General features: G+C 42.4%; 1 protein-coding gene across 2 annotated transcripts; it reads left to right on the top strand.

Moving 5' to 3' along the window:
* The first annotated feature begins 54 nt into the window (after positions 1–54).
* On the top strand, positions 55–4,920 carry LOC139814141 (uncharacterized). Of its 2 annotated transcripts, XM_071780196.1 has the most exons (8): positions 177–340; positions 737–863; positions 1,669–1,972; positions 2,418–3,153; positions 3,451–3,843; positions 4,101–4,275; positions 4,528–4,636; positions 4,829–4,920. In XM_071780196.1, the coding sequence occupies exons 4-8, from the start codon at positions 2,687–2,689 to the stop codon at positions 4,903–4,905; spliced, it is 1,221 nt and encodes a 406-aa protein (XP_071636297.1). In that variant the 5' UTR covers positions 177–340; positions 737–863; positions 1,669–1,972; positions 2,418–2,686; the 3' UTR covers positions 4,906–4,920. The 2 variants fall into 2 exon arrangements, 1 of the variants encoding a protein (XP_071636297.1); XR_011732341.1 differs by lacking the exons at positions 2,418–3,153; positions 3,451–3,843; positions 4,528–4,636; positions 4,829–4,920 and having other exon boundaries at positions 55–340; positions 4,101–4,239.
* The last annotated feature ends 12,391 nt before the right edge of the window (positions 4,921–17,311 follow it).

The following is a 17,311-nucleotide window of genomic DNA, read 5'->3' as shown; positions in this document are numbered from 1 at the left end:
ACCTCACTTTTCTCGCGCCTCCCCCCTGGAAGAGAGGAGAAAAGCTGCTGCCACTACTCGACTCGGCCAGTCCGCCGCTCGCGTCGCTGTCCACACCAAACTGACATTGGCCCGATTAGCGGCGCGTGACGACGACAACGAGAACTGTCCGTGCACCTCTCGCGCACGATATCGATCACTCGATATCTACCACCGCGTCGAGATCGCAAAGGACAGCGAAGGAGTTCAAAGTTGAAAAATTGTAATAGCCCCGCGCCAATCCGCCATGATTTGTACAGAGCCGCCTTTTGTTGCACGGAGACGCGTTGACGCTTGATCGCGCCCAAAATTGGGGATTTCGGTAAGATCGCGGGAGGTATCGAGTAGGCACGGTTGTAGTAAGTTCTTTTCGTCTAATCGTGCCATTTCAATGTTGAAATTTTGATAGAGCGATGATTTTGCGCGATTAACTTAACCCTTAAATTCGTTTTTGACGAATTGTCATTGTGAGAAATAAACTATGAGTGTTATAATACAAACAAACATACATACGCTATAAATATATATTATAATTAATATCAAACGCCAAATATTTGATTATTCTGAGCCTTTCACATATTCATAACTTTTACATGTTTGGGCATAACTTATTTGATGTTTATTTAATTCAGTTTATAACATCTTGTTGTTAGTATAATTTGATTATATCATTATCTAGGCTGGATTAATTATTGCAAATGAATATGACCGCCCGTAGGTAAATGCCGGAAGCTGTTCCGCAGCCGTAGGGTGGCGACTCACGGCGGGGTGTTCCTTTCGCAAAAAATATATTGCGCGCATTTTCTCACCGTGACGTCATCCTCCTGGATTCGTCGATTTGCTCCGTAAGTTATCGCCATCTCGGAAATACTCGGAATCCGTCCCCGCGCGAACAACAGTTCGAATTCGCGAGTCACTGTCATCGTGACTATCGGATCGTCGCGCTCGAGATAACTTAACGTGATGCACGAAAGTCATCTCGAGAGAAAAACGATTGTTGCATAAAAAAGCAGTACATTTCCCGGGGACAATGTTGGGAACGAACGACGTACAGGTATAATACAGAATGCATTTTGTGCGTCGCGATAAACGCTACCGATTTGTTTTTGTAGAAAATTGGTTAATTAGCGGCACACAATCTGGTAGAGTAAATTTTAATATTAGATTGTTAAATCTATTTACATTAAACTTTATATACCAGATTATTTATTTTTCATTTACTGTGATCAAGTAATCGAATATGAAAGCAGAAAGGTAGAAGCTGTAATTTAAGTAAATAATATAAAATATATTGTATCATTTATACGCACCTTTATTATATATATGAAATAAGAAATAGAAAAAGAAGAATTTTATCGAATAAAGAGTAACGCAACAAACGGCAACTTGTAATGCTATTTTCAGCTGTAATGTTTGTTGCAATCATCCAGTATTTCACGTTTATAAAAAACTGAAGCCAAATTAAAATCTCTAAAAAATACAACAAAACATATAATTATTAGAAGAATATTAGAAATATAATATTAACCATTCCTTATTCTCTATTTAAAAATATGTTAAAATAAGGAGAAAAAACAGAGTAAATGAAACGATTCTTTTGGCAAAGTAATCTATGCAAGGTTAAAATAGAATATGCTTCTTTATGCACAGGTCGTTTAATCGTCAATCATCTATGAGGCAAAAGTTATGCCGGCTTTAAACCGGCCCGTCTGCGGAGTCACTTCCAGCTACCGCGAATAATAACGTGAACAGCTGCGAGATAATCGACGAGAGTTATCCGGTATCTCGGAAACCGGAGCAGAGATCGGAAGCGTATCAAGAAAATTTGGAGTAAATTGAAGTAAATGATTCCTACGGAGGACAGCAGCGACGGGAACGATCGCAGAATGACGCACGATTGACCGCAAATTACGGATTTCACCAGAGGAATGAGCAGTCCTCGAAATCAATTGAGGTAAAAAGTTAAGTTTGCAGTCGTAATTATCTCAAGATAGCATTTGGATTGATTGAATGTACGATATTCCATTGAACGGAGAGATATTCGTGACGATTGAATTAAAGATTATAAATTATGAGACACCCTGCAGCATTCAGGATAGAGCTTTTAACAGAACAAGGATAGTTTTTACTTTTATTTCTCAAATAAAATTATAATTTGCATCGAACACGACTATAAAAAAGAATGGACAAGGTGTCGAAGGTATATGTCCTCGTTATCGTTTTTCCATGTGTTAACTTTTTGAATGCTACTTCATTTATATATAACGTTGCGAGAATAATTTTAATCGATTGCGCCTGATTGTCATTCACACCTGTGCGTAGTATCTATATACGTAACTGCTCGCATCACAATCGTGGTGGGCGGCCGAATGAGGTAGAATTGAGGATTGTGAGCACAGATATTTCTAGTACCACGGGCGAGAATCGGACGAGGGTGATCGTATCCGCCTGCGAGTCCTCTTCCTCTTGCCGTGAGTCTAGGACCGTCGCCGCCGCCGCCACTCCAGATACTCCGGATATTGCGTCCTCGTCGAGACGGAAGTGCCTGTGCCCGTCGCGGCCGTTAACGGCAAATCGCTGCGCGCCTTTTCGCAGACGGGTCTCCTTCAGCGACGCCACCGTCATCGGCACCGACTGCGACGATGATCGTTGTCATCGCACGACAGTCATGCAGGATGACGATCTAACGAGCACGTGTCGCGATAACGACAAAGAGATCGAGAATAAGGCGGAGCGAGAGACGTTCTACGATATTTGGCAGGCAGACGACGCGTCAACTTGCAAGAGCGACGACGGATACTCGGAAAGCACACCGAGGATCGACAATTACGCGGAGGACCGTTGCGGAGTATCGGGTTGCACTTTCAACAGCGACAAAGGCCAGAGTTCGCAGTCGGGAAATATCGGCGAGCAGACAGTCGAGAGCGATGAACGCACGCGGGGGGAATGGGTCGGCAATGGTGACGTCTGTCCGGCGGATCGCTTTGCCGGAAGTAAAGGAAGAAACGACGAAGACGATACCGTGTGGAACGAGAATCTATCAAACTCCATCCACAAGAATGTAGACTTGCTCGGCCGTGACGAGTATCGCATGCGAGGAGGCTGCGGCGGATGCTGCTGCGGAGCACGCGAAAAGTGGGTGAACTATCAATTGTTGTGCTAGAACATCGAAATTTCGATATTCGTCACTCATAATCTCTCTGCGAGCGTTTTGCTAAATTAATACCGCCAGTCAAAAAAAGAGTTACGACGAGTCAATAGATTGAACTTGCAAATATTTATGTGGCATTTGAAAAAGAACTTGAAGTACACATAGGTCAATTTAATAACTATATTGAAAGTATTTAGATAAACGTCGCATATCGAACATTATTATAAAGATTTCTCTTAAGCAAACCGAGATTGACAGTATAACATTTCCACGCGGTGCAGGGTCTGGAGGAGTTCGCAGGATTACGGTTGCTGTTGCGGAAGACTCGCGCCGGAGCCGAATGAATCATGCGCGCCTAGTCCGGACAGAGCCAGAATAGGGTGCGTTGTGCCATCGCGTTCCTGTTGTCGTTGTCCCCGAGTCTGCAAGAAGGCGGCCAGGTGCGAGCCGCCTCCGTGTACGACGGATGTCCGAAGTTGTGGCGGTGGCGGATGTTGCGGCGGCTGCGGGAAACCCGGTCAGATCTGCACGCCGTCGCCGAGGATCTGTAACTCGCCGGCTCATTCCTCGCGCGGGAGATCACCTTGCGCTCCGCGTTATCCATCGCCGTTCCCTTGTTCGATCAGCGACTATAGAGGCTCCTGCTGCACCTGCGGACCCAATAACTGTAGAAGGTGCGAACGTTGTAGGCTTCTATACAGGGTGTCTCACAATATTTTTTCGACCAGAGATCGATTTTTTTCCAGCTGCTTTAGAATTAAATTTTCCTTAACTCTTTGGTACTTTTTATGTCATAACTTAAATTGTGATTTGTTGGATGATGATAAAAACAGAAAGAGGATGAGAAAAATAGGAGCAAGAATTACGCTGCTGATAAGAATTTGTCATCGTGTTTTGATTATGCTAAGATTGATTTTGATTTATGTTACAGGTCGTGTGGCCCAAGATATCTGTCTACCATAAGTAGCGGATGCTGCGGCGTCAATGACGGAGCGAAATGCGGTACCAACGGAGCCTGCTGCCGGCTAAGATTGCCATGTGAGTGCCTCGGTGGCGGCCTTGACTGTCGGCGATGCGGAAGAAAGGTCTACCAGGCTGAGATGCAGGTAAGTACAATATTGTTAAAGAGATAGCGCTTTGAAATTGAGATCATGTCATTTTATATCGTTCAATTACTTGACGGTTCAAAAAATATTTGGACCAACACATGTATACAAAGCATAAACGAAAATGTATACATAATATTGTTTATCTTGATTTTACTGTGACACAATAAGTTGCGATGTGTAACAGAAAACAGAAAAAGATTTTAAGGGGGAATATTAGAAATTTTTACGTGTAATTTATTCCTTTCCAAGATCGCCTCGGGAGTACCGTACCATAACATTTGCTTCAGTTGCTTTTGTTGCCGAAAGCCGCTGGAACCGCTGACTTATCAGGAGAATAGCGGCGAAATTTACTGCAAACGTTGGTATTATCAAATTATAGAAAAGTACAGAGATTCCGAGATTGCTTAGGGAGAGATAGATACCTTTTCTCGAGCTTTTTATGTTTTATGCTTTTTGTACCCTTTTTGCTTGACTCTCTTTAATTGAGTAATACTATCATGGCCAGTTAAGATTGCCCATGTTAATTGAGCTCTTTCCATGAATTGCACAGAATGTTACGTCCGTAATTTCGGACCGCAAGGATACGGTTATGGCGTGGGAGCCGGCGTACTGCAGACTCCCTTGTGAGCCCGTGAGCTCGACTGTCGAATATCGGTCGTACACATGTGAAGGCATTCAAGTATAGTTATGACGTTTCTTTATGCGCTTCTATTTCTTTACGACAGTTATAAAGTCATGCGTGGGGGAGCTTAATGCGTATTAAGACGTTCACCTTTGTGTGGCGCCGTAACATTTTGTACATTTCTTCGCACGCACACGATATTTTTTGGTGAGCGTTTTTGGCGAATAAACTTTGTGGCCGAATACTCAAAGCGATGACGTTATTGTTCTTGATATTCAATCCGTTTATTCGGTAATAAGTCGCGAGAGGAAAGTAAAATCTGAACCGTGCAAGAGGAACCGAGTTGCGAGAGTCAAGAGAGAAACAAGGAGGTCGGAAAGAAGGTGGGAGGAAGAGTGAAACGGTTGCTCTTTATGCCAGGAAGAAAAGAGAATAATGTACTCGGTTTATTGAGCCTCTCTGGCAGAGTGAATTGCACAAAATGACTCGTCAGGGACCGATTGCGGAGTTAAACTGGATACATGTGAAAATAAGGAAGGGGGTTTCTCGGGGCAGGAAAAGCGGGAAGCAGGAAAAGATTCGCGACGCGCGGAAGGAGTAGAGGCTGAGAGCGCCGCGCGTTTTGGAAGAAAAAGGACGACAGGAGGCGGGCAACGAAGGGTGTACGTTCGCGGGTTTGCAAAACAGAGAACGAGGCAGGAGACGAGGAAGGAGGAGGAAAGAGTGAGTGGTTGGTTTATTGAGTCTCTCTCCGGCGCGGTGGATTTGTGCGCGGAGGAAGGCGCAGGCGGAGGGGCGTTTATATAGCTTTCAGGCGCAGAAGCTTAATCTAATTTCAAATATAAATCTGTTCTCTCTCCGCTCTCGTCTCTGTCCCGGTCTCTTTCTCTCCTCGCAGTCCTCGCGCTCTTTTCCTTCTATCTGCCGCGCGCGCTGCCGGCGCCCTTCCTATCCGCATAGAACGCGCATTATACCTTGCCCGGCTACGAATAATGTTTTTCGCTTTTCCCATTAACATTACGAGACACAACGACTTACGCGGCGCGCCGTCCAACCGGCGAACACCGCTTTGTCGCGCTACGTTTTCGATATAGGTACAATTATGGGAATAATAACACGTTAAGTCTGAAGAAAAGTGTATAAGTGGTATAAGTGATCTCTTTCTTTTTTACGGTGACAGATATAGCGAATACTTATAATCTTTTTATCAGCCTTTCTTGTAGAATCTATACAGAGCTGGATTGTGCGTCAAATATTGCCTTCTATATAATTTATGAGAAGCACGTTTGACGTGCGACCCAAATTTTCGCGTTGACTTTTTTTCAACGCAAGCTACAAATTTATTTATGGACCTCGTTCCGGGCCGGATAAAGTCTTCATGCGTCTTTTCGGGAAAAATTAACGATTTGCTTTTCTCATGTTGCTTTTTCATATGATTTATTCAATATCATAAAGATTCACTTATGATGTCATAAAAATTCGTTTATGGTATCATAAAGATTCTTTTGTGCGAGCGATTTTGATTTCCCAGTCAGTTTTCTTTCGGAGAGATACGTCACCAGGACGTTCGTCCGACGATTACACGGCACCGCCGAATATTTATACTGCAAGAATATTTACACTACAATCCGGAACAATTCCCGATTTTTTTCGCCGCGCGTCACCTGGGAGTCTATGCCAATTTACCAATGTAAACCGGTGTATTTAAATTGGCCCCGGGCCGTGGGGCCGACGGGACCAACGGGAATTAAAAAAAAACGCTAGCCGCAATTTTTTTTCCGCCACCGCGGCGACGGTGCAGGCGATGCACCACCACTCGGTGCACCCCGAAATCGGCAAAATATCTCTTTCCGTTTGACGGCCGCCGATTCGGCCCGGGTCTTTTGTGCGCCGCGTGGCGCGCTTATTTCGAACCGGTATGAAAATCAATTATTTCGTTAATTCGTGCGTTACATTGGCTGTCACGGGGCCATCACTGTGAGCGACAGCGGCCCAAGGCGCTATTTTTCAATTCCCGATGTCGCCCCCGCCTTTCGCGAACCCGTATTTCTGTCCCGTTTTGTCGTTCCCGGCGGCCTTATCTTTATATATTTTCTCTCTCTCTCTCTCTCTTTCCTTCTCTCTTCCTCTTTCGATTTTGAGTCCACGATTTGAATGTCTCTTAAGTTCTCTTTAGTCTTGAATTGCTGTATTTTTACTTAAATTCAGAGATATTTTAAAATTTACTACCCGAGATGACTCAGGTAGTTGGAATACTATTTTAAAGAATTAAAAATTATTCTTGTATAAGCCCCATCACAGCTTTGTAAACTTCAAAATTGAGTTACATGTGAATTCATGTGTTTTAAAACTAGATAAATCGGTCGGTGTTAAGCGTAATTTAATTAAATTTCTGCCTCATTAATTTCACTTGCATCATTAATAAGTCAATATCAATAAGCATCTACGCGGAGAAATAATCAATAAATTGCAATTCAATAATTCGATATTGACCTTTGAAATGGTCTTCAATCGATGGCATCCTGCAGCTTGAAAAAAATTGTATAGCGTTTTCACCATGCAATCGGCCGCAATATCTGTCAGAATTTTTTACAAATGAGGGAGGAATTTCTTTTTAGCATTTTTACTCTTTTTATATAATATAAAATTACGCGAAATGATTCGAAATTGGGATTTACCTCGTATTAATGTAACAAATATTTTTAAAATTAATTAAAATAAAGGCGGCATACATATATTTTGTAAAATTTAACGTCTTTGCATAATTCTATGAAAATTTCACGTTTTATAATTTTTTTTACACGAGAGTCATTTAATATGTTTCTATATAACATGTGTAACGCTCGCTCGTTCCATATGTATAAAAGTTCCTTTAATTTGGTCGCTCCATATGCAAAAGTAACTTTAATTTATTGCAATGCGTCTGACTGCTCCTAATTAACGTACAGCGCGAATAAAACACGGTACAGTTGATGCGTGATATGAGTTCCAGTCTCTACGTCGCGGGGGCGAGTGTATAATTAATTACCGCGCATTTGGACATGCGCGTAACAGCAGTAAAATCGCGGCGGCAACGATACGCGAGTATATCTCGCTTCTGTGTGCATCTCGGTGGCGTATAACGTCCGAGATTGATATCGTCTCATTTGTCAAAGTATAGGACGTGTCGGTCGTCTTTCGGCGTCTCTCTGTGACGGAGAGTACCTTTTTAGAGGGGAGAACAAGCGCCGAACAAACGCCGGACCCCAAAGCGGGGCCCCCAAACGCTGTCACAACATACCTACGGTAAACGGGGCATTCTTCGACGATGTGTTAAAAGCGGCGCGTTATTAATAGCGCGTTATGAATTAGCCATTTTTGTGTGGAACGGCAGGTAGACGAGTCGTCGTTTATTCCCATGATACGTTTTCGATTGGCGGGGAAAGTGGGCATGTTTCGGGCCTCATAAAATCGACGCACAACGCAAATATGCGCGCAACTTAGAGGAAGAAAGAAAAAAAACTGATATAAATTTTCTCCACGGGAAGATATACTGCGATCGTCCGCATCGACGTCCGTACCGAGTGGTACGCGATATGTCTTTGCGTACACTGTTAAATTCATAGTGTCGAATTAGACTCCATTTGAATTATTTTAGCCATTTCTATAGGTCGCCACTGCTCCTATTCGATATTAATTTCGTCGTTAATTTAATTAAACCAATTAAATTAAAATAATATTGTTTTGTATTAAAATAATACTGTTAAAATAATAAATTTCTATACACACATGGTAGTTAGAAATAACGAAATGTTATTTAACTCAAGATATTGGTTTAAATTTCATCCTTTAATATTTAACAGTGTATCGCTGCGCTCTTTGATATAATAAACCGTTGAAATAATGTTTTACCGCAGCTCTTTCGCGTTTACAACAACTCGATTCTGAAATACTATAACGATCGTCTTGCAACATTTTTCGTGTGACTAGGACTTGCCGTCAATTGTAGCGATGTCGCTATATGGACCAGCATTTTGCAGCTTCCCGCTTGGGTCAACGTTCCGCGATATTTTTGTCTCTTCGAAGATCCAAAACGTTCAATGCTTTTTTATGCAATTTATTATTAAAATCAATAAAAAGAAAAGTATCGTAGTGCAAAATAAACAAGATGCATGTTATTTTTTGAAGCTATCGCGCAATAGAATAAAGCTAGAGTTAAAACACTGTGGCAGTCTGTTTGCGGTTAGAAAAGTGAACCGGCTCCGGCCAGATCTCGTGGGATGGCGTACGTGGCGGAGGGTGGCGCGGTGATCTTATCCCGTGTGTCTAATTGCACTGACACGTGGACGCTACCGTAAAGAATCTCCCGCGTGCATTTAGAATACATTGCCATCCATTCGGGACAGTGCTGAAGGGGTAGCGAATTTCAATCTACGAAACGACGCTTGTCGAATCGGCGGTATTTAAATCGAATTAATAACGAGCCCCGGGAGAATCACGCCTGCCTTGGTCACGTTAATTTATTTAACGCCCTGATTTATACATGCGAGAGGAATTAAGGTGCAACAAGAAATGCATTATTGCTATTTATACTACGGTATACTATTGCCATTCTACGTGCTAAATAAAACAAAATTTTATTTAACGCTCTTTTTCAGCGGTATTCGATAAAGTAAAATTTAGAATCGGACTATACAAGATCAAAAACCATGTGAGACTATCGATTTTCAATTTAGCGCGATCGTGAATAACAAATAGGATCGGGACGATTCCACGCGGCTGACGGTTAAATCAAATAGCAAACAAATCGCACGCACAATTTCTCGGAAACACTTTTACGTATTTTAGGATTAAATTCCGAAGCGAGGGGGCTTCGAGAGAAGAAGCTGATGCCGTCGATGAAAATCAGTATCGGTCGAGCCACCACGATATTTGCACCGGGCCACCGTTCGCCGTTCCCGATCTTCTCGCTGAAGCGATCGACGAGCGATACGGTATAACAACAAAAACGTTTATAATAATATGACGAAGCGCGCAGGACGGGGGCCCCGGATATACCGTGCAGCGTGCGCGCGTTTAATTTGCATGGTATAAATCGCGTTTCCGGTCGAGCACGCAACGCAAACACGCGTTACGTTTACGCCCTCGGCCCTCGGATCCCTCCTCGGACCGGCGAGAGAAAGATAGTCGCGCTCTCGCGTCGTGTCGCATTGTGTGACCCCGCTAATTTATGATTCGATAAATAAATCAGCGCCGTTTCGTTTCTCCCTCCGCTCCCCTTGCCCGTTTTCCTCCCGTTCTTCCTTCCTTGCCGCGTACCCCGTCTTGTTGTGCCACTGTACGCTCGCGCACACTTGTAAGATGATCTTTTGGGGGTTACGCCCAGTTAAACATCGCACGGTTATACCATCGTCGGACCGCCGCCGAAGGGTAGCTCGGCCCTGCCTCCCTTCTTTTCGGTTAAACTCTCTCTCTCCTCTGCGTTCCGTTCTAGCACACGCTAACGCACGCCGATGCGTTTACGCGCGCACGGGTGTTCCCGTTTAGCGTTCTTGATTTCGTTTATACGTTTCATGATTCGCACGCGAATCATGAATATTCACGGCGCGCTTGCACGCGCCGCTAAATTTCGATATGTGCAAATTATAACGTAACAGATCAATTGATTCTCATTGTCGAATCATAAGCGCGTCTATGACGTTATTATAAAGGTATCATCCAGATCCTTCGCTGTTTAGCATCGTCATTATCAGTGACAACTCGACATATTTCTAACAATTGATCCTGCTCGTTCTCCAGCTTGCCAGATTTGTCTTTCAGAAATTTTAACTTTCATTAAATTCATCCGCCATCGCCATAATTTATTTCTCAGAAAAATACACAAGATTTATCATCGTTTGCCTTATTTTCCTTATTTTTCTTGCGATACAAACTCAATTTTGAATATGACTCAGTTAGCTTGCTGCAAATGCGAAATGATATCTCGTACAAAATTTCTCATCTCAGCAAAGAGACTCTCCTAGGTCCTAGACGAATACTCGCTCGTCATATTTCAATCGTCTCTCCAAAGCCGAAATAAATAGACGATTACGACTTCGTGATTCGAAATTTACGAGCGGACCCGAGCGGCAGTGTTACGGCTTCGGGTTCGGAGTCGGACCCATTTTCCTCCGCGTTTTTATTATTTTCTGATAGCGTGTTTACGAGGATAGATGAATGGAAGCGTATTTTATGGGACAAGTATGGGTTTTAGATTAGGTAGCTTTGACGCTTTTGCAAAATATATATACCTATATATATACGAAATGGTCCCTCTTTATGGTTTGGCAAACTTTTGGCAGGCACGACTTAGGTACTTGTTTGTGACTTACATTTTAACCGTTCGATAAATTCACATCAACCCGAAATATCAAATTGATTGCTATATTTCATTTCTCTTATTTCACAGTAAATGTATGTAATAAATTTAATTATAAAATCATAATATAAAAAAAATATTCTAAATAGAAGATATAGGCTAAAATATGCTAAATGTGTTAAATTCTTTTCATAAATTTTTTTTTAGTTTAAGAATTATTTTTTCCAATATTAATTCTTTTTATGTCTAATATATTTTAATATTTTTTTTAATGTTTCTTATTTCTTCTTATCTCTCTATATATCTTTTGCATATTTTAATTTTACGGTTAATAGTGTGTGAATAGTCAATGGTATAATAAAGAACACACGTTGAAAGTTGAAATGTTTTGATTTTAGCGCATTTTTTTTGTTTTGAAGAGTTTTTTAATTGTTTTTTGCGTTTTATAAATATATTCTAATGTCCTTAATATTTTTTACCTCGCAGCTCTGAATATTTAACTTCAAAATTTTGATTTAATTATTTTAATTTTATAATTAATACAACGTATTTTTATTCATGAACGGGCATAATCTCGGAAAATATATAATGGTAATGCGAAATTATTACCTGACTGATTTGTTGGTAAGCGAAAATAGCCCCGGTAAACTGGTAAACGGGTACATGTCGGCAGTCGTTGCGAAAAAAGGGGTTGCGCGCGGTGAAGGTTACAAACAGAAAGAGAGGAAGAGAGGGAGAAAGAGAGAGAGAGAACGAAAGAGAGAAGTAAAATAAAATCAGAACGGTGTCATATGCGCCTGCTTGCATGATAAATGTAGCGATTTAAAATCGAAATTTCTCTTTTCGTGTGCACGACGAGCCTCGACGTTTGACTAATGGTCCCGCATTAACTATTGGAGCATTAATAGAACGGCGCGCGGAAATTTTGAAAAATACATTCGCCCCGACAAGAGAGATTAATATTTTGCAGCTCTATCTGCTTCGCTGCACTGTACATCGCGCATTCTACGGCCCACACGGACGGGGCCCCGCGTCGGCCCCCGCTAATGATAATGGGCTTGGCGCGCGTTCGACGTTCTATCTACATTCTGTAGCACCATCCGGAAATTCCTTGCCTAATAACCGGGAAAATGATGCCTTTATGAGATAAATATATGTTACGTAATTTTGTGTTAAACCTTCGTGAGTTTCTTTTTTTTGAATCTTGCTCTCTCTCTAAACGTTATAAATTTAAAATAAAAGGGGAGAGAATCGTGTTTTTTCTCATATCAGTTACCATAAATCGCATCGTTTGCCGTTCATCTATCTATTCATGTTTTACTACAAATAATTTGTTTCGCGAAGAATACGAGCAACAGTGGCAACGGGGTGAAAATGGGCGCTATACAAAAATACTTGGCAGCTACTTGGCAGCTCCGAAGTCAACCCTTTCTCGGGTTGACTGTAAACCTACTCGACAAAAGTAGTGGAAAGTATCGGGCGAGACGACAAGACCACCCATACGAAACAAGAGCGAGTTGACACTTGGGGCACCTATAGTCGGACCAAGCCTATTGTCGGGGGACTGGGAAGGGCGGGTTTCGGGGTCGCGATGGACTGTGCTTTACCGAGCGTGAAATATCCCTATTCTTTAAACCATAATAGTTGCCGTATTTTCTCTCTCTTTCTCTCTCTCTCTCTCTCTCTCTCGAAGTGTCACTCTTTTATGTCGTACAAAGCGTCGGGAAACCATGAAACGCGAGCCGCCGTGATTGAGGAGAGCAGATGAAGAAAACGCGCTCGAGCAATTTCGAAAGAATACGCCACCCTGTTCTCATCACAATTGCAATCTGACGTCTGAATAATGCACTCTCTTGCACATTTGTATCTTTGAAAAAAAAAAAATAAGACACAAAATCATTAGTTTTGTTAATTTTATCTTATTATTATAGGTTCTCATTGGAAGAGAGGGAACGAAGAATAAAAACAATTATTTAGTTTTATTAAGTACACGTCTATAAGCAATATATAATCACGGATATAATTCGAAGTCTCCTCGTCATTGGATATTAAAACGAAAGTGAAACAGAAACTTCCGCCATTCGTAGGGGTGAAAAGCAGAACGGCAGGTTCGGTCGATGTATAAACGGGGGCGAGGAGGGTAAAAGAAGGACAGGGACGCGACGGTGGCGGGGGGGAAGGGGAGAGGAAGGGGCAAATGGAGAGGCAGATGGATGCGGAGAAGCGCGAGCGAGTGGATGGAGATTCCCCATGACAGAGGATGATAATAATCGGTCGAGCGTTTTCTTCCATTTCGCTTTATTATCATATTATTAAAAAAATCCCCGTGAAATGTTATTAAAATCGCTTAAATGTCGCGTGCCGCGGCGTGGCGCAGCCAGCCATTGTCCTTTAATTTAATAATATTAAGCGCGAACTTTTCGGGGGTTAACCCAGGGCAACGGTGGGACGGGATCTCGACGTTTGCCGCCCCCCTCGCCGTATTATACAAATCGGATTCGTATGGTGCTCCTCTTTATACCGTGACCATTTAGGGAGATTATCCCTCCTTATCGTTCGTCAGCCGTTCGAGCGAATATTTCTTCGCGAATTGTCCCGAGATCGAGGTCGCGAGTTTAATATGCGCGATTACGAAATCAAAATCAAAATGTTTCAACTGTATCTAGAGAGTACGGCATATATGTACATATATGCAGTGCGCATGAGAGTTCGAGAGTAACTTGTTCTATACATATATAATGGATAGTTATTGCAATTGCAGCAGCGGAATACGGATGCCTCGAGATTTTCGAGAGTTGTTCCGACAGAGATTTGTCTTGTCGCGCGTTTAATTTATGTGTCTGGCAAGCTGGATGATTAACTTTGATCTCTCTCTTCTACATTTTATACTCCTGACTTATACGAAAGTCATACATTCGTAATTGTGACTGATCGGCGCAGAAACGGGAAAACTTCCGCGGGAGTGCGACATATTTCTAATGTCAGCATCTTCGTAAATAATTGATTATTTGGACGCGGAATGCGTCACCTTCTGGCGCTTGTCGCTTCCTTCAATGGTTGCGAAATTTTCGTCGCCAGCTGCCGAGCAACGATCGTCTGCAGATCGATCGATGTCTGGGAAGAATCCGAGCGGATAATAATGCGTAACTATAGTGCCAGCGGCGCGAAGTAGAACGAATCAACGTCATTAGCGTCGATACACTATTGGACGCGTCGGGATGTGCAACCAGGCGAATCGCTCGGTGCATTTGTCGCATAATGGTGCATAGATCCTCTCTGGTGCCGTTTCCTGATCGACAATACATTCGCATACACGCGCAGCGCGAGTTCACGGTCGTGTTTTGCATATATATGTAGTGCGCCTCTATTAAAACGATATTTCCTGACGAATCTTAAATGCCGATTCCTTCATCGATCGTACTTGATAACGACTGCACAAATCTCTTATTTTTTGTAGGGCTAATTTTTCCTCAATTACTTTCTGATAATCTATTTATTATTATTATTCGAACGATTCATTTTCAATGCGTTTTAATCCAAAGATTTTGACAGAATTTTTTCCAAACCATTTGTTAAACTTGTAGTGCTTCGTAATAGCACTGTAATAGCAACGTGACAATTTAACATCAAATGAACAGCCACAGCTCTACGTGTGCGATCTGTCATTAGCGATCGTTCAATTGTGCCATAATTAACACACGTTTCCAATATCGAGGAAGATGCTCGCTTGAATTCGACAAAGTATTAAGATGAAAAATTCAAGAGTTACGATGTGAAAAGATTATTTCAACTTTCATTAATAAATTTCTTTAGCATTATTTAGACAGATATGCGTGTATAGACTGTAGAAACGATAGCGTTTACGAATTTGACAAAGTTTCAAAACTGCATTATCGGAAAAGTGCGAATTTTCTCCTCGTCTGGCTAAATAGAGCTGGGACGATGCCGTGAAGCGATTCCGGCAGAATGGACCGACCTAACGAGACGAAAGTGGATGACAGATCGTTTCTCTGTCCCGCGAATAGGCGTGCGATGATTGATTATCAGAGGAGCCGACTTACGCGCGCTGTCGTTTGATTCGTGCCTATAGATACGTCGCGCCTTTATGTCAACTCGCTACGGATGCGAATCGTCGCATCGTTGCCGCAGGGTTACCGTTCCCCTGCGAAATATCACGAGCCGTCGCGCGATTTTTTAATCGCTTTAATCGGCACGAGAGACCGCTCTCCGCAAATATTTTCATTTTATTTGGCTCATTGCGAACGTGAGATTTGATAAAAATCAGACACATAGAGAGTTTGTCATTAAATTTTCATGCATTAACTTAAATCAGGCTTGCCATACCTTCTCTGCATATAAAATCTTTAAAAAATTGTAAGGCAGGTATTGCTGAAACATCTTTAACCGTTTGAATACCGAAGGTGATCGTAAAACGTGCCAAAAGTGCCAAGCAGCGCATCTCCTGTTCCACATCGGAAAGTGCCGTCATAAATCATGATAAGTAAAAATAAAATGTACTATATGTACACTTTTTAAATCAATTTTTAATAAGTAGAAAAAGAATGCACTGCGATTGTAAAGCCTAATTAAGTTTTGAGAATTGCGGTAGAAGCTATAAGCGTATCTTAGAGTGCGTTTATGTTGGGGCATCAGTGATAAAGAATAAGAGCGGCGATAGTAGCGAAGCAGCGAGAATAAATACATTGATTTATATGTAATATAATATAAACACATAAATCACATATGAATTACATAAAACATACATATAAATTACATATAAATCAATGCATTTATTCTCGCTGCTTCACTAGTATCGCTCTTCTTATCGTTTATCACTGCTCCAACATAAATGCACCCTTAGGCTCTGGCTGCGACAGGGAAAGCGAAAAGCGCTGCGTGGCACTCGACAGTTAAATTAAGACAATTATAAAGCTAGGATATGTTACTCTTACATAATACAAGACAACTCTACAAAGCAACTGACGCGCGAGTAAGCGGTGACGATCGAAATCGGTGGGAAGCGCATACGGCGACGGAATAACAAACGATCGGAGGAAAAACCGGCGAGTCACATCCGCAGGCTCGCGGGATCCACGGGATCGCTTTCACGCAGCGTGATCATGCGACGCGATTGAATCAATCGGAGGGAGAGAGAGAGTATCCTGGCGTGCGCGCAAGGGGTGCGTGCCGCCCTCCGTCCGATAAAAGGACGCGATTTTACGCCTCTCTATCTAGCATCCGCCGCTGTCTATTCCTCTCGCCCCGAAAGCCGACAATTAGTCGCCTGCTTATGTCCGTGATTAATGGACATCTACGAGTGCGGCGAGACGGCGGGCGTGTGTGCGTTCTCCAATAGCACGAGGAGAAAGAGAGAGACGGGACGTGGTGAGAGAGAGTTAGCTGCGAATGGCGGTGAGATATTCCATTAATGGCCATTATATTCATCACGCGACAATGCGTGAGGTTCTTATGACGTTGCAGACGGTCGCGAACACAGTTGCGTAATAGTACGGTGTCACGGCGTGAATCTACCCCCGACAGCTTGCGAGAACGTCACTTTTCCCCGGTGATAAATAATAAAAGGGTAGAGGCAGCGAAATGCAGTGAATAATATACAGCAATAAGATGAATGATAAATAAGTAGAAAAATGAAATTTAGAATTACAACTTCAAAACGATCGACGGAACATTGTATTATTCAGTTTAGATACAATGTTGGACGAGTTAAGACGAATATTCCTCGAGATGATTAATATCCGAGAATCGCCAAGTTCTTTAATTAGATATTTCACGAACTATTCTTAAGTCTGCCAATGTACGCATGTTTGAAAATCGATAAAAAAAACCCCCTACATACTTACAGTCATATGAAACGACGTATGAACCCCGGCAAGAGTTGGTGTCGTAGAAAGTGCAAATATTTTCGTATGCATATACGCAAATATAATCGCGCCTTCGGTAGGGACGTCTGTCACAAAAGGGCATATCACGTGAGCTGACACTACCGCGTCTCTAAGCAAACACGTAGTCGCGGCGCGGACTTTTTTCTTCTTTTTTCCCTCTCCCCTCTCTCT

The sequence above is a fragment of the Temnothorax longispinosus genome, chromosome 6 (genome assembly GCF_030848805.1).
Source record: "Temnothorax longispinosus isolate EJ_2023e chromosome 6, Tlon_JGU_v1, whole genome shotgun sequence".
NCBI classification, from domain to species: Eukaryota; Metazoa; Arthropoda; class Insecta; order Hymenoptera; family Formicidae; genus Temnothorax; species Temnothorax longispinosus.
The sequence above is the reverse complement of the archived record's forward strand: the minus strand, read 5'-3'. Positions and strand labels throughout refer to the sequence as shown.

Coding starts and splice junctions, on each gene's coding strand:
- LOC139814141 (XM_071780196.1), top strand. CDS start 2,687: ATGCAGGATGACGATCTAACGAGCACGTGTCGCGATAACGACAAAGAG. Junction 3,844..4,100: donor GGACCCAATAACTGTAGAAG/GTGCGAACGTTG, acceptor TTTATGTTACAG/GTCGTGTGGCCCAAGATATC. Junction 4,276..4,527: donor TCTACCAGGCTGAGATGCAG/GTAAGTACAATA, acceptor TTCCTTTCCAAG/ATCGCCTCGGGAGTACCGTA.